At 40.6% G+C, this 20,085-nt stretch overlaps 1 protein-coding gene across 1 annotated transcript; it reads left to right on the plus strand.

Annotated features, from left to right (window-relative positions):
* The first annotated feature begins 5,462 nt into the window (after positions 1-5,462).
* Positions 5,463-17,360, plus strand: GTF2A1L (general transcription factor IIA subunit 1 like). The gene is made up of 9 exons (XM_038132918.1): positions 5,463-5,483; positions 7,351-7,452; positions 7,743-7,866; positions 9,242-9,297; positions 10,271-10,364; positions 11,313-11,929; positions 13,389-13,664; positions 14,475-14,564; positions 16,448-17,360. The coding sequence occupies exons 1-9, from the start codon at positions 5,463-5,465 to the stop codon at positions 16,553-16,555; spliced, it is 1,488 nt and encodes a 495-aa protein (XP_037988846.1). The 3' UTR covers positions 16,556-17,360.
* The last annotated feature ends 2,725 nt before the right edge of the window (positions 17,361-20,085 follow it).

Raw genomic sequence — 20,085 nt, forward strand, 5'->3', positions numbered from 1 at the left:
AGCAGTGGTGACCTGTCCTCAGGACAATCTTGCTCATGCCATGGAAATGACAAGGTCAATGCTGTAAGGAACGCAATGAAAATATCAAACAGAACCCAGCAGTGAAGAAGGGAGGATTTCAAGCAAGAATTTGGGCATTAGCCTGGTGATATCCAGAGGTGAGCTACCACTGTAACCTTCTTGGACTGCCATCTGGGAAGGGACCTACGTGTGTCATCTGTAGCATGGAGCAGATGTCACTGTCTAAATGGAAGTAATGACACTGGGATTTAGACGAGACTTCATCTGAAATGGAGGGAACCAACCATGCCTGAAGAGAAACAGGAAAAGGCTGTTTTAGCCCCCTCCATGTAAATCCATTACTGAGTATCTTTGATGCTAATTGTGTGATTATAATGTCAAAATGAGAGTGCAGAAAATCTGCTCCTGGTATGTCTACTCAAAAGTGGAGCTGGGGGTGAAAAGAAAAAAAAAAAAACAAAAATGGAAAGGTGTGTACAGTTGTGTATTAGGACAGCAGGAGCCCCTCCTTGTTTTCTAAGAAAAGGAAGCTCAGGAATACGGCCTTTAGCAAATACTGGGGTCCTCATATAAATGCTTCCCACAGCCAGTATGACAATGAACGTTACTCTCCATACATCTGAGTTATTCTTTAGCAGAGTTAAATTGGTATTAATGAGGCATTAAGAAGGACAGCCTGACTGCTTAGCTGTGCTTCAGCCTGTCTCTGAAAGTCACTTGCTGGGTGATTTTAGTTGTTGCTTGGTGCTGCAAATTCCACTGCTGGTGCAGAGGCCTGATGCAGTCGCTCAACTTTATTCCTCTTGAAATTACCAAATGCAAAGTTAGGCAGAGCAAAGTGGCCTTGACCAAAACATGCTGCTCTGCTCTTATTTAACTTCACACTAAAGCTGCTGGACTTCTGCAATCATCTGCTCAACAGCAAACTTCCAGCAACCAATTCAAATAAGGAGAAATTATGTTTCTGGCATTTATCCTCCCACTGCACCCTGCCCATGTGTGGTTCTGCATCCCCTGGAAGCTAATCCCTCCCCACTGGAGCCAGGAGCAGATGAGTGGCAATTACAGACAGGTGAGATTTCATCCAAAAATCAGGAAAGGTAAAACCAGATGGCAGGGAAAGGACTTAAAGAGCCAAAGACAAAGGACAAAAGAGGAGGGAGCTGGACTGTGGCTTTTCTGAGAACACGGGTCAGGAGGCTGGGGTCTCTTTGGAAAAAAATACACATCTGTGCGTCATACCTAGGGAAAGAAAGGAGATAGCAAAGGAGGGGCTATCAACACAGGGGCTGAGCACTGAACCTGACACCAGCAGGAGTGTGACAGAAAGGCACAAGAACAAGCACAGTGAAATGACTCCTCCCCACCGCAGGGGTGGCTTCTCTTTCCCTTTGAGGTTTTCAATCCACATAAGACATATGTATCAGGGTATAGACGTATGTATCAGTATTTAGGAGAGGAAAAGCTTGTTTCATACTTAATTAGGCTTACTGATACTACACAAGTCTTTGGGCTTATTGAGGAGCTGAGATATACAGTACTATTCAGTATATTCAATCCATCAGACTGCCATTTTTATATAGCAGTTTGTACAGGTCAGAGCCCTTCATAAACCACTCAATGTCCTGAAAATTTGTCATTACATTGAATTAAGGGAGAGCTCTTTCTATGCTTCTGATAAAGTGACTTAAATCAGGTAAAAAAAAAAAAAAAAAAAAGAGAGGCTCTTCAAGAAACAGGAGTTACACATGATAAATGAAAGAGGAAGAAATCACAGGTCCCAGTATTATCTGTCTCAGAACTCCGAGGGAAATGATGGAGCTTGTAACAAAATCACGCCATTAATAAAATTGATTATGAGACTGGTGTGCCATATATCTATGAGTCAACAGCTGAAAACAAAGGGAACATATTAGAGGATATCTTTAAAATGAAATTACACCTCTCCTCATGTTATCTCCATGAGGACTGCCTGGATTCTGCAACCAGTTCCTCCTAAGAATGATTGCCTTTACTTGGAAAGAAAAGGCAAGATGGTGTTTGTATAATGTGCCTTGAGAAAGAATTTTGCAGCCCTGCAGTTTTGTGGCTGTGTTCCTCTCCAGCAGCAATGCTGGATTTAAACAGGAGAGGGCATTCATGACCAAGCATCGGAGTGTGCTGAGGGTTCTCCGTGTCTTAGAGGGAAGGCATTTGAAAATGGTAACTTTTTTTTAAATGATTAATAAAGGCTTATCATCCAAAAATAAATCTTCTCTAGACATCATGTACCAAAAGGAGTATAAATAATTACAAATTAAAACCTGTCTAGTAAACGAATGTTTGAGGTGCCCTTAAGCAGCGCTATCAGAAAGGCAGACAAAACCCCTGAAAAATCAGGAGGGTTTGAACAGCATGCTAATATTTTCTTCTCTAAGATTCTTGTGAGCTCTCAAAGAGGCTACAATGGGGAAAGCTGGACTGGAAGCTGAACCAAGACTGATAAAACCTCGATGCTGTTCCTGGCTGCCATCTGTGAGCTTGGGCAAGATATTTGGTGGGGCTGTGCCTCAGTTTCTTCTCTTAAAAGTGGGATTAAAAGTTGAAAACTTTCATAAGCATGAAAATGACAACTGTTGGCAGGACATGGATAGTAGGTTAAGCTCACTGCATCAAAGCTAGCCAGTCAGTATGAGTAATGCTAGTCACAGATATTTTTATATTTTTCCCCTTGTACAGAAATGACTGAATTTTTTCTGTGCATACCAGGCTTTCTCACACTGTTCAGCTGAGAGCACTTGGATGAAAAGACACCTTCCCTAGGAATTTGTAAAAGAAATGATATCAGGTGTGTTGCTAGGCCACAGATGAAAATAGAAGTGTCTTGGTTAGCAGGAAGTGCCCTCTGCAACCTCCCTGTGCAGCCTGGAAAGCTGTATTCCCATTCCTACTTTATCCCCAGTGATATCTGTGTACTATAAGTAGGTTTATCTGCTGTCCCAGCTTGAAGGGAGCTGACGTGACCTGGTGACAGGCCAGGTCAATTATTCACAATCCAGAGGGTCCCATTTAGAACAGATGGGGGATGCCCACAGTGCCTTGTGGGAATGCAAGTACAGACACATGCTGTCCACCTCAAGTGCAGGTAAGGATAATTTGCTTTGGTCTGCAAATTTTCCTGTGGACACAGGCAAAGTCACCTGACCACCATCTGAGACAGCTGAGCAGCCCTTTGGTACCAAACTCCCCAGCTCTCCTTCTTGTTGAAGTTAGGTGTACAAACTGCTCTGATTCTAAGGCACTTTGTAACCCTGAGATAAACAGAGGGAGCTGGAAAGCAGGGAGCTCATTTATGACTCTTCTCCCTGTGTGAGATACAAAGTTGTGTTTCGTGTCAGGTACATACAGGCAGCGTGTGTACTTGTGAGTGTGATAGGTGTGGAAACTGATCATGGGACAGTTAAAAAGATAAATTCTAATAAACAACTGAGGGAGTAAAGCATGAAAGAAGGCCTTTGAACCTATCCTTTGTAATTAACCTTTATAGCATCTGAATTAAAGCTTTAAGGATGTTGCTGTTTGACAGGAACTTTCTACTTGTAGCTAAGCATTGAACAGCTTTGCAATAATAACCTTTTGAAGTATAATTTTAGAATATTGCTTGTAGTAAGGAGCTTTGAAACTATAGCTTTAGAATATATGTAAAGGAAACATGCTTATCTCGACACCTTAGCAAAACAGTAAAAAGCAGCTTGAGAAAGGAAGATGAACATCAACCCAAGGATTGATAGCTTCAACCAAGGGAAGCTGGACATCACTGCTATGAGATTTATAGTCTTTGCAATTAAAAGGTGGACCCACATCTGGAGTCTGGACCGCACCAGCTGGGAGACTTCTTTCTTCTTCTTTCAGAAACCGGACTGCACCACCTGGGGATGCTCCTTTCTGGGGTACATCCTGAGAAAAACTAAAGCACAATAGTTATAGGATTGTGACATAAAAACTGGGAATAGAAACTGCTGAGAAAGCTTATGTGTACTCTATAGATATCTGTAAGCCTCAAGAATCGGGGTGCAGCTGGAGGGAAAACTTCCCCCACTGTACCCAGTGCTGTTTTGCTCATACTTTACCATATTAATTAATAAATTGATTGCTGCTTGAATATTGGCCTAGTCAAGCTTCTTATTTATAACACCTGCACTTGGACCTTTCTAGAAGCCCTGTTCAGCGTGCTGGCAGGGCGATGGCTCTGGGCCAGGTCTGGCTGCCTGATGAGGAGGTGGCAGCCAGCTGCAGGATCCCCATCTGCGACCTTCAGGACCCAGCAAGAGCCTCAAGGCTGCAGCTCCTTCCTGCTATCTCTGCTAACATGACAGGAAAAAAGTCAGGAGAAGAATAAGGACACTTTTGGTATGCACTGTCCCAGGCAGTTTCAAATGAGCACAGTGCTTTAGGAAAAAAATATGGTTTATTATTTAAATTATTCTGTAAGCAAAGCAACATGGCTTGCCTTTTCTCACAATGATGGAGGGCATACAGAACAGCTGAATATGCAACTGCTGTTTAATTCAAGACTTAAGCAGTGTCATTAAACATATTTTCTTGCAGAGAAAAATTACTTCAATAGCAAATTGCATTTGTCTCACTTGTGAAAACACAGCTTATTAAGGGTGTTGCTTCTTCTATTTTGTAGGTGTTAGTCTGGCTATTTAATTAAGGGTCTGACAGTATTTTCATTAAAATATTTTCATTTTTCAGAATGTGTAAGCCTTAAAAATTAAAGCTTAATGGGTGAGTCTCCTTTTCACAAGCCAAACAGCACTGTAAAGACATAACTACCTAAAAAAATGAAAAACAAAGGAAAATGAAAGGAAAAAGAGATTTTATTTCTAGGTTCTCAGAAGCCTCAGGGCAACACCAACCGAAGGTGCATAAAGACCTAAGTATATATTCTCTTGCACATATGAGATTAATGAACATTTTTCCAGATTAGTAACTGCTAAATTAGTAGATCTCTGCATTAACATACGAACAGATTGCTGCAAATGTAAGCAATAATTGAGTAGTTGTACCAGATTGCTGCTGCTTAACTGCAACACTTAGCTTCAGCTATCCCCGTTTAGGAGGTAATCACGACTGCAGGGTTTATTAGAGCAAAACTGACACGCGTTTGCAGCCAGCTCTGCCAGGGGCATTCCCGCCCACGGGAACACCTGCGGCTCTCCAGGTAAATCCCGTGCTCGCAGGGCGATGCTTGGGCTGCAGCTAGGAGCCCAGACCGGACAGTGGCGGGTCACTCTGAGTTTTAGGGTCTGCTTTTAGCGTGATGTGCCCCAGAGCCGGCGGGGTTTGGGGTGTGTGGGCACAGGAGCCCCAGGCAGGGCCCGGGCGGGGCCGGCCGCGTCCGCCTGGCAACGGCGCCTTAAAGGCGGGCGGGGGCCGGGCGGGCGGCTGCCGCTGCCATGGCTCACGGCAGCCCCGTGGTGAGTGCCTGGCCTGGCCTGGGCTAGCGGGGTGCGGCCGCTCCTCCTTGCGGGACGCAGGGGACAGGGATGAGGGTGAGGATGACGAAGTCGCCTCCTGGCCTGGCCAGGAGCAGCCGCCGGCAGTTCGCTGGCGCGGGAAGCCCCAAGGACGACATCGAAAGCTTTTTTTTTTTAAAATTTTAAATTTTTTTTTCTAACTTTAAATTTTTTTTTTGTGTTGAAAATGTCCGTTTGTGGGCAACAGCGTTGTGGCAGGGGTTGGCCCTGGGGTGTGAAGGACACCTGCTGCTGTGGCGGCCCGGCGGTGCCAGGCAGGGCGGAGGAGGAGGACGAGGCCTTTCTGCCATGGCGGGTTTCGGCCGCTGCTGCCTCGCCCTTCCCGGGGCTCCCTCAAAGGACGGGGAATGCCAGGGGAGCCTCGGAGGCTTTGCTGGCATGGGATGTGCGTGAGCCCCTCCTGCCGCCGCGCTGCACACGAGCAGAAGCGGAGCTGGACAGTTCCCGCTGTGCATGGCCTGCTTCTGGCCAAGGAGTGCCTGTGTGGAAGGGGATTAAGCTGGAGTACAGTAGCGTCTGTGCTGTAACCATTCTCCTCTAATTTGCAAGCATGTGGTGGTTGAATTTTACAGTTGCTGTGTGCAGTTTTTATATAGCACAATAAATATTTGTACTCACTGTAGCTTGGCAATCCTGGGGAGAGGAATAGGCCCATTGAAAGATTTACATTTAGATTCTCTTCTGGATTAGCAGTGAAGGCAAAGCATTTGACATATGAGCTTTTAGTGTAGAGGTACAAGAGGAAATTTTTTTTCCCCCTTCATCTTTCTAGTGTCCTGAAAAAGTGCTGGGGGACTCTTTGGAGGTTGATAACCCTTGATAAGAAATTACACATGAGTATGGTTGTTTTAAAGTAGTTGTGTTGGTTGCTTTTTTCCAGAAACTGTAACATGTTAGTTCTTAATATCTTCTTTTCTTTGAAAAGAAATGGTTTGCCATCTGCACTTCAGAACAAGTTTGGATAAGTAAAATATTAATTTGATATTTAAAAAAGTAATTAACCCAGAATCTTGTAAGATTTCCTGAAATATCTCAGCTTCATTTTTCACCTTGTGCAGGCTATTCTGGTGGTAATGAGAGTCAAGATTAATAACCTTTAAATTGATAAAGGCTCATTATCTTACATTTGCATTGGAGTGTAGGAATCTTGAAGCTCATGTGTATCTGCTGTCCATGTCTGACTGGAGGATTAGGATTTAATCACTGACATCATGGACAGAAGAAGGAATAAAATGTTCTGTTGGAGTCCTATTGTAATGTAAGATGAATCATCTGTGTTGATAAAACTGCTGTTCAAATTTCCAGTTAGGTTACTATGCAGCATCAGGCTGTTTCTACAAAGAAAAACAAAAACAAACAACTCAGTTATTTTTTGTGGGTTCCTCACATTCTGCTTCTGATGGAACTGGCATGGTTCATTTTTTATAGTTTGTGTTATTGGTTGGCCCTTAGATTAGGAACAATGATTCCAGTATGACATAATGGGGTTAGACAAGCTTGTTTGAAAATATAGCACAGCAATGGTTTTTGAACTTTTCTAGGATTTTCTTAAGCATTTACCAAATTATTGGTGGCCTAAACAACAATTTGAGGCTCAAATCTAGTACTTTTTTAGGGTGTTAGATTTAAAAGAATGAGTGGACTTGCAGACCTTTGCATTTGTCATTCAGTTTATGAAACTGATCTGTTCATGCTGTTCAGTTTGTAACAGCAGTTTATGAAGTGAGATTAGACTTTGTGCTATCTTTTCAAATTACTCAATGCTCATCTTAACTTGAAAATATTTATTTTTTTATTTCTAATGTAGCCTGAACTATACAAGTCCATCATCGAAGATGTGATTGAAGGTGTGCGGGAGCTCTTTGCAGAGGAGGGTGTAGAAGAGCAGGTTCTGAAAGACCTGAAGCAGGTTGGTTGGGTTTCCTTGCATTAATAGTGGTTGTGTTTGTGTTTTTCATTTGAAATGATGGACCTGTCAATTTCTTTGCCCTCCAAAACATGTAAACCTTTGCCCTGACTTAAGACTTGCAGGTATCCTGCAAGTGATGTGGGAGTTGAAATTGATTAGTTTTTGCTGCCCTATTTGTTGGATAGAATCAGTTAATTTACTCCTGGAAAACCTGGGAATACCTGATTATCTTTTTTGATGCAGTTTGTTTTTAAAGCTGATGTTTGTTGACCTTAATAATATTCCTGCAGCTTTGGGAAACGAAGGTGACACAGTCTAGAGCAACAGAAGGCTTCTTCAAACACAGCCACTGTTCCCCACGGTTCAGTCTGCGGCTGCCACACAGTTCTCACAGCATTTTGCAGACTTCAGCAGGTCAGGTGTTGTTGGACACAGTGCATGCAATTTAAGAATATCTCAGTGATTCGGGGATGTTTTTGGAAGACTTGAAATAATCTTGGTTTGTGTATATATCTTATGCATGTATCTAGCTTGATGTGGAACAGTAATTATTTGAAAGCAGAATTTGACCAGTAAATGATGAATTAAACTTTACTTAATGAATAAGATTCTGTGTACATGCTTTTGATCAGCTGCTCATTTCCAGTGGCAAAACATGCAGAGAGTTTTAGCCTCCTTGTCTGCAATCCAATAGTGTAGCACTTCAGTTGCAAATTTACCTGCAGGATTAAGCTCCTGCTTCCCCTTTTAATGTGTGTCCTGATGTGCAGAGGTTCTATGACTCGTTTGTGCTGTGCAGTTCTGCTGTCAGGCTGGGGCTTAATCTTGTTCTCAATTTGTTAAAATGTAATCCCTTGCTCAAACAGAAGAGAGGAAGCTTTTCAGTTTATCTTTCAGTTAGTTTTTCTAAAAGCAGCATTCCTGTTGCAGAGGAGTACTTGACTTTTCACACAGTCTCTGACATCAGGACCTATTCTTCTTAATAAAGTCCAGCTGACTGCTGTGGTATTGTTGTGGTAGAGTGTAGTACTCAGCTGAGACTTATCCCAAAGTGAGAGGCTGTTAGGACCTTTGCCCATGAAGGACAAACCCCATATGAGATCATTTAATGAAAATCCATGTTGTGGTGTATTTCAAGCTTGGGCAGGCATTCTTTATCAGTGGGGTTCTTTACTTTCTTTTTTTTTTTTTCCCTTCCTTTCTTGTGTTTCTTTGGTTTTTGTTTTTTACAGTCTTCCTAGTTGAATGAACTATTTTTTGGAGGCAGGTGTTTTGTTAGTTCCATGTGAGTAAAGGGAATATACTTTTGTGTTTGCAGGCTAGTGTAGGTTTTATATTTAATGAACCTTTCCTTCTTACTCTTAAGTTTTTAAAGGGCAATACTAAGGCCAAGCAGTCTGAGTAAATCTGTTTGTTTCTAAAAAGGGGATTTGAATTGCCCCATTGCTAGAGATTTTCAGAGCAGTTAGGGCTACCTAAATAGCTTGCTTCTAAAGGCCCAGGAAGGTTTTCCCTTTGCCCTTTTTTCTCCCATGGAATTCAGTATTGAGTGCTGTTGAAAATCTTATCCTACCATTCCTACTTTTAGCATCATTGGATTTGCTCTGCTGTGAAAAAACTACTTGCATGTTTTCCTCAGGTTGACAAGGCAACACTTGTGCTCACTAATGAGGATGAACTGAAGTTAGATTGCTTTAGTTTCACCCATGTTTACTGTAAATTATTGAACGATAACTGTATCCAAGAAATTAACATTTTTTGCAGAGTGGCTTGTTTTATTTTTTTACAGCTTCTTATGTCATCCAAGCTGGCAGAGGTTTTCAGCATTTCACAGCAGCAAAACTGGTATGTAGCTGTAGTGATGTTTTACTTCAATTTTGATTATGCTGGACTCCCAAATTGTTAAAATTGTTTGCCAGTTATTAATAGCCTTCTGGAGGGAGCTGCTTCTGTTGGAGCAGTGAAAAAGGATGGGCTGTACCAGCTGGTTCTGCAAGAAGTGAAGCCAGAAATGTTGGAAAGACACAGCTGACTCTGTTTAGCCCATAGGATGAAAGTGTAGTGGAAATGGCAGAGCTACATATACTTTTAAAAGAAAAAATTTATACTGGTTGTTAAAATAGTGCATGGCTGGGAAATACTACCACTAGGGAAGCTGGGAGCAGCATTATCTGTGAGGTGTAGAAATCATCCAGAAGGAAAATGAGTGTTTTTATAGTTGACAAGTTTGGAACTCTGGGCATAGCAAAATTTCTTTGGGGAGCAGCCACTGATTGCCAGAGCTTGATGAACTTACTGAGTGCCTCCTGAGCCTCAAGCTAAGTAGCTTGTCAAGTTGAAATATAATATTGGGAAGATGTTTGTGCAATATGTGCGTTTCCTGATTTAAAAGTTGGATTTCCTCAGAAGAGCTAGATTGAAAGGGAGGTCTACATGCAACTCTGCTTCCCAGAAGGAAAATAGAATATGAAGTGACTTCATAGACCTAGGCAAGAAACCTGTCCTGGAGTAATGCAGTAACTTAGGTAAAAGTGACTTTGAGTAGAAAAACACCTTTCTGGATGCTGGGTACTTCAGGGGATTATGGTAAAAGTTGCCTCAACAAAAAGGGAGTGTGATAGCTGGAAAGCAGGAAACACCTGGGGCAAGCCATTGCTCTGTCAGTGCAGAATACTCTTCATTTGTCTACATCTCAGAAGCATGATGCAACTTTCCAGTGAAGATGACCACAGAGAGGCCCTCACTCCTGTTTCCCATGGAGATTCCAGGTGTGGCACTCAGTGCCCTTTCCTGCCTAAACCCAGCTCTTGTGTTGCAGGGGCCCCCACGAGTGGGTGTGACTCTTGCTCTCCCTTCGTGTGTTGCTTATCCTTTACAGATCCCAGCTGGAGTGATGCTGCAGCCAGCACCAGGTAAGGGTTACGAGGGCATGTCAAACCTTGCCAGTGCCCTGGGGATGTTGAAAGACAGTCCCGGGGACAGGAGATGAAACAGATGAGAAGTTAAAGTGTAGGGTAGAGCCAGTTACCCTCCTTCCTCTTTGTTTTTGTAGTGGCTACGTGGGGGAAGTAACTGCAATGATTAGTTGGTGTGTCAGTTTTACAATTTGTAACAAGTGTTTTCCTTTGTCAGCCCAGACACAGGTATCTCCTCTCTGTCTCTCTGGGACAATCTTCTATGCTTTTAAAAAGCTAAAGGCACTGTGGTGCTTCAGAGACAAAATTGATTTCTTATTCAAATAAAATCCAACCATCCATTAACCTTTTTGATCCCATTCTTTTGCTGATAACACTGCCTGTACTGCTTGTACAAAAACTGCTTGTACTGCTTCAGTGTGATCAGTGGAAGGCTTAGTTCAGTCATGACTCTTCTCTCAAACAGCTGTTCTTTGATGAAAACTGATGTCTCTATCTGTTTCAGATATAATTCCTGATGTCATGAGATCTGTAGACTAGTACCAGTGACTCTGTGTGAGCATGTGTGTATCCCCACAGAAGAAAAGTCAAATTAAATTTGGAACTTGGCTCTGGGAAAAAATTAAAACCCAGGGTATTTATTTATTTATTTGAAATCCAGTATATAGTTTAATTATTGAACTTACTGTCACAGGTTACTGTGTAGGCCAAACCCAAAAAGTGTATTAAACATGATGGACTGGCTGGAAGCCATGATTCAGACAGCTTCTGAATGCCTGATTTTCAAGGGCTGGAATTGTGTTTGAGGAAAGTTTTGCTTTGCAAATGTCCTTTTTCTCATAGTTTGCCCTGGTGTTCGCTCCTGTTTCTAGTGGGACAGGTCAGTGCCCTGGGTGAGCCTGTAGTTTCACCTGCTGAAGCAGTTTTAAACTCTTCTCTCTGTAGGGCACCTTTACAAGGTGAATGTGCCTGTTGTGGTCACACAGGCCTCAGGAGATGGAAGCATTCTCCACTACCCTGTGCAGCAGATGTTTCATCCCCTGGGGCAAGCTTCAGTTCTGCAGGCCAGCCTTGCCAGTGTCACACAGCTGAATGCATCTGCTGCCCATGCAGCTGGTGAAACACTGCAGCCCCAGGAGTCTGCTCTCCAACAGGCTGTGCTGTTTAAACCAAGCTATGTGGAAAAACAACGCCTGGAGAACTCTGCTACCTTGGTCCAGCAGCCTTCTGTGAGTCTGCAGGAGTATGAAATTAATGCAGTGTTGAATCAATGCAGTGAATCCACAGAAAAATTTCAGCATGACAACCTTCACACAGCTGTGTTTACTCCAGAGTGCTCTGAAGGACTTTTTATTGATGAATCCTTGGCAAGCAGCTCAAGCAGTGTCCTGCTAGATGTGGAGGGGCAGCTGGACATGGTGCATCCGGAGCTGCTGCAGCAGCAGGTGTCTGATGATATCATTGACCTGATTATTGCAGGGGAAGGTTTGGATGAAAATGCATTTCTAAAGGATCAGGGCAGCATGGCTTCCTCTGACAAGGTAAGGCCTTTTGTTTCTCAGGTAATGAAAATACATCTGTTAGAGGTGGCTGTCTGAACACATTTCTAAGTGACAACTAGCACCTCTAAATGAGAAGAACAAAAGTTATTTTGATTTTATGGTTCAGTCTGAAGCTTGCAGTAGCTGACTGCTTGTTTTTACATTAAGAATTTGTCAAAACTATTGCTAAAATACTGTGATTGATGAGAATATAGATTTAAAAATACTGAAAAATGTAATGGATAGATAGAATGTATTAGACTTATTGGTTACTTTTGAGAATCATGGGATTTTTTTGGTGACTAAGCAGACATGAAAGACTCCTTGAGAACTTCCATATCATTCTGGCACTGATCTGCATATGGATACTGGTCAATTGTGGGCTAAGTGCTTTTGCAGGATCAGCTGGGATTAATTTTATCTTGTAATGTGTGAAGAGCATTAAAGATGTATTGAGAATGCATTCAGGATGAAAAGTCAAATTTGATAAGTGAAAATCTCCTTGAAGAAAATGTATTTCCTTGGGGAAAAAGTCCTGGATAAACTAGAACTCAGCTAGAGCTGTGTGGGAAACTTGAGTGATTTTAATTAACAAGCCGCTTTCCTGACCTCATCTAATTTTAGTGCCAGAAATTATTTGCAGATGTTTGAAGTTCAGGCTGGCTTGGTGACTTTGAGTTGTAGTGCTCATATGTGATTGAGACAAATTCATTAAATGCAAATTTAATGACAGTAATGCCAAATGTCTGTAAATAGAAAGTGTAATGTTGCTCATCTGAACTCTGATGGCAGCATGATGAAGACTGTCTGTAGTGAGAATGGGAGGTCAAAACAAAGTGTTCCTTTCCTGAACTAGAAAGTATGTGGAAGGGAATTAAGTGCTGCAATAAAGGTTTAATGAGAAACTGAAGATGGCTGAAACCTTAAAGCCCTTTTATGCTCCTGTGAATGCTCTGTTTAGGAATTCTGTCACTTTTATGAACAGTAACTTGAAGTACTGAAATATTTACTGTCTCTCCCAGCTTTTTATATCTTGTTTAAACAAAGCATTTTGAATGAGTTGAGGGAGAGGGATCAGTTCCTCTTGACTTTTATTTCAAAAATGAAAATTGCTATTTTTGGGGGTGGAGGAGTAGCTTCCTTTTTTTGTTTTTATGGGAGGGTTTTTTTTTTGCAATAGAAATCTAAGTGTCCACTTGATTGCTTTGGTTTGAGTACAAGGGTGTTTAGAGAAAAGGGTAAGAAATTTTTTTCTGTAATGCTGAGGAATATTTGACTTGGGTTCCGTTTAAGTTAAATGCCACACAATGTTTACAAATGTACACAGGTTTTACAAGCAGTAGAGCCCAAAACTCTCATATTAGTGCCCCTGGCTTGTTGATCTGTTAAACAAAAATCTCAGGCTTTGTGCTGAACATGGGTGGTGTTGATTCACAAGCTGTCCCTGGTCTTTTCATTGCTGTCCCGTGGAACCACGGAGCAGACGGAATCTGATTTACCGCTGGAGAAAGAGCTCTGCAGTGACATTGAAGGCATAAGTCAGCTCGATGGCACCGGGGATGTTTCTTCCAAGGAACAAATTCCACATACAAAAGATAAAGATGAGAATGAATTCATTGGCTTTATTGATTCAGAGGATCTAAGAGTTCTGGATGATGAGGAAGACTATGATGAAGAATGTGACAGCTCTTCAAACATAGAGTCCAGTGGCACTGATGGGGACAATGAAGACCTGCAGATAGACATAGTTGAGGAGGTAATTTACTTTTAAGCCTTTAGAAGCACGTAACAATATTAGATCTCTCAACTGTTGAATTGTTGGACCTAGAACAGTTCCTGGTTAGTTTGATGCAGGGCACGCATGGTGAAGTTACAAACCTCTGGAGATGGGAGATACTGCACAGAAATTACTTAACAGCTCATTATGAAGAGTATGGACAAATAAAAGAACTGTTGGAAACTCATTTGTTTATTGGATGAATTAAAATACTTAGCTATCAGAATTAAAGTTGTATTGTAAATCCCTGGCCTCAGTGAAATGGAGTGCTGCTTTTGACTTAAGAAATATATTATTTAAAGAATTAGATCTAAATAAGATCAGGATACAAATCTAGGTTTCCTTTCCTTCTGAAGGACCACAGGGGATTAGACAGAGAACGATGTGATACAAGAGCACTGTTTTCTTTTTAATGCCCTGTATTTCCTAGGTTTTCCTTTTTCTTAAAGATAGGCAATTTTGTATCCTATGGGTTTGTTCACAAGAGCATCAACTTGTAGCATTTGGACTTCACATAAATACAACTTGATTAGTATTTCAGTTACTGAAATACTGCTTTATCACTTAGCAGTTTTGCTTTTTTGACCTGTGTTTTTGTTTAGGGTGTTTTGAGTCATAAGAATGCAAGCATGTAAAAGGTACTTGTAAATGAGGTTGGTGCAATGTAGTCTTCACAGCCTCCTAGTCTTGTATTTCACAATGGTAACTTTATTGTTCTGGGAATGTTTAATTCCAAATATATTCAATGCTATTCTGAAAGAGTATATAAAACAGAATTTTAATCTCTAGGACCCCTTAAACTCTGGTGATGATGTCAGTGAGCAGGACATTGCAGACTTGTTTGACACCGACAATGTGATAGTTTGTCAGTATGAAAAGGTACAGTAATACACTTCCATCTTTGTTCTTTAATCATCCTAAATAATACCTGCAGCAAATCCAGCTCTGCTCTCCTGTCAGTGCCTTTTGAAGAAACTCTAATGCTGTAATGGAGTGTTTAAATGATGTGTTTAGCTGACAATAGTCTGAAGACTTTCTTAACTGTTTTCTGAAAAGACGATAATCATAATGGCCTATTAAAGGAAAAGGGAACAACAAGTCTGGCAAAATTATGATTTGTAAAGATGCAAAAGCTTGTTTATTTCCTTAACTTTTAAGTAAGATTAACATCTCTATGGATGTATGTAGGCATATTCAGCTGTGAATTAAAGCTTTTAAAAAGGATAACAGAAAGAGAGGTGTATGTACTTTCTTTTCCTCTTTTTACATTTGTCTTTGTAGTGCTCACTGAGAGATTTCCCTACCAGAATTTTGTTGTGTCTGAGAAACAAAGTAGTTGTTAAGTGCCTTATTGTCCACCTTCATTTTAATGTTTAAAATTCAACCTTACTTTGAACTCCTGAATATCAAATTAAATTCTTTTAGCTGTTGTATGGTTTTGGATGCTTACATATCAGTAATTTAAAAGAGAAAAAAGGGACATATTTTAAAGCAAATACAGAAAAAATGTCTTTAGTTAAGGGTGTGCCTTGACTTTTTTTAAATATTCTTTCAAAAGTGACTAGAGAGAACTTTTGTGTGTATAACTAGGCTTGTCTTAATGGTTGTCTGTGGTTTAGGAAACAGAGAGGTGCTAAGAAAATTGTCTTTAATAAAACTGTGACAGAGTGACTGTTCCTGAGACCAGTTATTTTGGAATGTTATAGGGATATGTATAGAAAATGCCTCTGAAATGAAGCTATTGGTGCCTGTATTGTATTGAAAGGTGCACCAAGTTTTGCAGCTTCAGAACTCAGACATTACAGTTGCTATAGGTAGTGCATATTGTTATCTAGAACAAGTTTTGTCTAAAATAAGCTGGAAAATTGCCTGAAAACCTAAAAGAAACTACTAGGAAGGTCAGCACTGGGCATGCCTTATAGGAAATTTAATATCAGATGTTATTAGAAAGTGAGAGTTACAGAAGCTGGGGAAAGATGTTGGTGGCTTTCCCCTTTGCAATACAGATTTAATAAAACTTGTAGGCCCAGTAGAAAGTAGATCAAACCAGTTATGTCTTAGGTTTCCTTGTTACCTTTAAGACCATGTCGTTGGTAAAATTGCTGTCCTGTTTCTTTTCTTTCTGGAATTGAAAACTGATGCTGACTATTCAAGGAATTTTCTAGGGATATTAAAAATTCCTTCTTTTAGTATTCAACAAAACTTTCTGGAGTATGGATCTCTTTGGAGGCATTTAAAAAGAAACAGAATATGCAAATTCTTTATTTTTTAAATTTAAATAGCAGTATATGCTTTTAAGCCAAGTTTTGGTGCTTTTAGCCTGTTCCTAACACCTCTGTGCCTGCAACATTGCTTTGCCAGGGGGAAAGGAAAACATTGCATTTTAGTTAAGCTACACTGGTTTGCAAGGTGTGCTGTGTATTGGGATTGCCCTGTGACTGTTCTTTTGTCCTGCTGGTGTCGAGTTGTCATAGGTAACACTTTTTAGGGGGAAGTTGTGGGATAGGGGAGTGGGACAGGATGTGATAAGATTCAGGAGGTTTCTCTCTTGGGGGGGCTGGGAGTTCTTTATAAACAATTGAAGTAGGATGCTTCCATTGAGTATTCCATTGAATATTTTGGGTCATAAGGATTTTAAAGTAAAAACCAGGTGTGTAAAACAGGTTGTGCTTAAATCTTGTTAATCTTGTTTGTTTTTTTTTTTATGACTGGTCTAATTTATATTTTTTCTTTCATTAATGTTGGTTATTATTTTTCATCAGATACATCGAACTAAGAACAAATGGAAGTTCTACTTAAAAGATGGAGTGATGTCCATTGAGGGTAAAGACCACGTTTTTGCAAAAGCCACTGGAGATGCAGAGTGGTGAAACTTCACTCCAGTATGTCCTTGAAGGCTGTGGCATTATTACCTTATAAGCCTTCTGTGAAACAATTGGACTTTATATAGTTATGCCATTAAAAAACCAACCAGAACCAGAACAAAACAAACCCCAAAACAGCAAATCTGTGATGAAAAAATATGCTAAATCTGCGTTGTTAATTTGTGGTGTTAATCTGTTCAGTTTGCAAACTAAACCACTCGGCTGTATTTGCTGTTCTTTTCTGATTATTTCATTTTTTCCAATGAAAAAGCATCATTGGAATGAATAGCTTTAAAGTTTGAAGTGTTATATCTGTTTGTAATTCAAGAAGGCAAAGAAATAATTAGTAATCAGTAGAGAACTACATATTGGTTATAATCAAATAAGTTTTAGTTCTGTTATTTTTTTCCCCCAGTTCTTAAAAGCTGAGGTATGAGTTGAAATATAAAATTGCACTGTTACATTATTCTTTTCAAAGATTTTTGAGTTGAAAAAAAAAAAGCAATATCTATGCAAGTCTGAAACCTGTGGCTGTTTCAGCTGCACACTTCTCTCAATTTTTTAGTCGCTTTGTGTTTTTTGGGCTTAGTTTAAAGACATGCACTCTAGATGCAATAAGGGAAATGTCTGGGAAAGATCCTGGAGCTCTCAATATATGAGAATTATTATTGTTTATTCTATACTAGCTATGTCTACTGAGATGAAATGAGTAGTGTGATGTAACATTAAAATGTGATTTATTTTCACTGTCAATGCAAAGTCATTTAAGTTTGCTACTGTACATCTCCACTTTGTTCTAGGACTACAGACCAGTAAGCTGTGAATGATACAAATTGTGCATAATAATAAAAGTGTCATCTCATATACACTTCTATCACAGAGTTGTTTTTCTGTTCCCTCAATATAAACTCTGCTTAGAGAAATAGGTACAAGCTATGCATGTGGCAGTAGCTCACCCTACCATGAGATCTGCATTCCTCCCAACATCAACTTTTTGTTAGTTCTTCTAGAAATAAAGGTCCAAAAGAAGCTTTGGGCCCTTGTCTTTCAGAGCTGCAGCTTTTCCCTGGCTGGCTTCTGTTCCTTGTAGGGCAAGATGGGCAATTCCATGGTAAAGCTGCAGCCAGGCTGCCTCAGAACAGGATCACCCTGCTGGAAGGGCAGTGCTGCACTAAGGCACACCTCCCCCTTGGCTGCTGCTCCCATGTCTGCTGGAATGAGACATTGTGAGGCATTTTGCTTATCTGTAATCCCTGAGAGGGTGCAGAGGCTGGGAGAAGGGAAAGAAAAATCTGAGAGTGGGAGAGAATGAATGTATGGAAGAAAGGAAGGGGAAAACCCCAGCCCTTGTTCGTAATGGTGCAAACCCTTGTGCTAATGCCATAAGGCAGGAAGTAGTTCTTTAAAAATTGAGTCTGTTGCATGCATTTTTTGATTCATCTTCTATTCTCCAGAGTCAAAGACAGGACTGAACTAGAGCACTTGGACCAAGTGTGACATTCCTTTTGTCTTTCATAGATGCTGCTGCTGGAACGTGAAGAATTGTGTGTGTCCAGAGGCAGTTAAAATATTCCAGTGTATGATTTCTTTTCCCCCATTCAGATGACTTGTAGCTGCACTGATGCTACGCTTCAGACCCATAAATGCACAAAAAATGCAGCTCTTACCACATGATAGATGCTTTTAGGTTTCAGCACTCTCTCACAGGGCTCTGAGGTGCTCATGCTCTGTAAATGTGCACATTATGAACTGTTGGGACCATTTCTAGTGTCAGAAAAGACTGGGAGCAGAGGTAGTGTGGCACAGGAATCCATGGCACAGGACTGGATATGCACCATTTACTAAGCACCACAAAGGCTCTGAATGGTGCTTCTGAATTTGACCTGTTTTTCCTGGTCAATATAAAATAAAGGGGCTAAAGAGTACTTAGTTTTTAGCTAGTTTTACAGATAACTTTAGTAAAGAATTACACCTTTGAACAAGACATTTACAACTAAATACACCTGAACTCAGGAATTTTTATACTGAAAAAAAATGTTTCTTATTAAAATGTACGCTCTAGCCTGTGACTTGAACAGTAATCAGTGCTTTTGATCTGAATAGTTTATGAATTAATGTTTTTGATTGCTGCTACTTACAGTTTAGCAAACATATTGCTGTAGATTGACAGGATGAGGAGTGTAATACCAGTTATGGATGCTTCAGTAAATGGCTGTCTAAAACTTTACACCAGAAAGAAGGTAAAGTAAAAATAATGAGATAGAATAACAAGAGTAACTTGTACGAGAAGCTCTGTCATGAATCAAAATCTCTTATTAAAGTTTTAGTTATTTGCTTACTTTTGTGCATAGACAAATTTTAGGTACATAAATCACATTTGATGCTTAGTCAGGTTTTTTTTTAAACAACTTTGTAAATGGTGGATTTCACTGCACTTGCAGCAGGTACAAAAAGAAAAATGTTCACAGAGACTCTTGTTGTGTGGCTGTTACCTCTGCAGCTCTGTCGGGCAGGTGCTATCAGTTGTTGTTAATTCTAACTCATCTCCCTTGCCTATGGTTTCCTGACCATGTTAGGTGGTGGGGAGGGTGTGCTGGCAAGCTCTTGTCCTGCTGAAACATAATGCAAGTAAAGCAGTTGTTATCCTAAATCGTGTGCAGGACTCTTCCATGGGATGACAGAAGAAATGAGTCTCAAAAATCAGTTTTGAGATAGGTGACAGAGAAGTTTTAGGCCCAGTAGCTATTTTTTTTTTACACCAGTACCTTTGGCTGTATTATAGTTAAATATCCTGTCATGGTCCTTTTTGATCATTGGCTAAGATCAGGGGCTGGTGTGTGTAAAGAGGTGCATCAAATGGAATTTGTATTGATTGCTAAACCACAGAGTTTTAAGAGTCTCCTCTCTTCTCAACCCTGCTTCATTCCCCACCTGTGGAACTGCTCGTGAGCACAGCTGTGCTTACATCAAGAGCTTTTGCACTGATTGAAACCATGGCATTATGCTGAAGGTAAGAGTGGGTCAGAGATGTTATTTCTAATTATCACAATTATGAACTAATGATAGACCAGTCACTGGTACAAAGAATTGCTTTCATTAATGTGAAGCAAATTTAGCTGGTGGTGCAGTGTTTTGGCAACAAGAGGAGTGCTTTGGAACTCAGTTGCTGTCACAGACTTGAAAGCAGAAGACTCAGCTGAAAAGGAGAATGTAAAAGGTTTAAAGTGATTGCAATAGTACTGTTCTCTTATGTATAAGACTCTGCACTTAAATTAGCAATGCAGTCACAAATCTGGACCAGGCATTTAGCATGATCACTTAGCATCAGGCAATGCATAGTGAAAGAAAAGAGAGATTTTAATGGGAAAACATTATCACAAAAAGGTAATTACTGTGCTACTCTGCTTCATCACCTGGCAATAGAGTTGGACTGTGTGTGCTGAAGAGGCTCTGGTGCATTCCTGAATGCCACTGGCAATGTCAGAGAGTGGACAGGTGGAAATCATTCCTGAGACTGTCCCAGGAGAGAAAAGAAG

The sequence above is a fragment of the Motacilla alba genome, chromosome 3 (genome assembly GCF_015832195.1).
Source record: "Motacilla alba alba isolate MOTALB_02 chromosome 3, Motacilla_alba_V1.0_pri, whole genome shotgun sequence".
NCBI classification, from domain to species: Eukaryota; Metazoa; Chordata; class Aves; order Passeriformes; family Motacillidae; genus Motacilla; species Motacilla alba.

Excerpts from the sequence above, each read along its gene's own strand:
- GTF2A1L (XM_038132918.1), top strand. The coding sequence starts at position 5,463 with ATGGCTCACGGCAGCCCCGTG. Across the intron at positions 9,298-10,270 it reads ATTTCACAGCAGCAAAACTG|GGGCCCCCACGAGTGGGTGT; the intron begins GTATGTAGCTGT and ends CTTGTGTTGCAG. Across the intron at positions 11,930-13,388 it reads TAAGGCCTTTTGTTTCTCAG|CAGACGGAATCTGATTTACC; the intron begins GTAATGAAAATA and ends GGAACCACGGAG.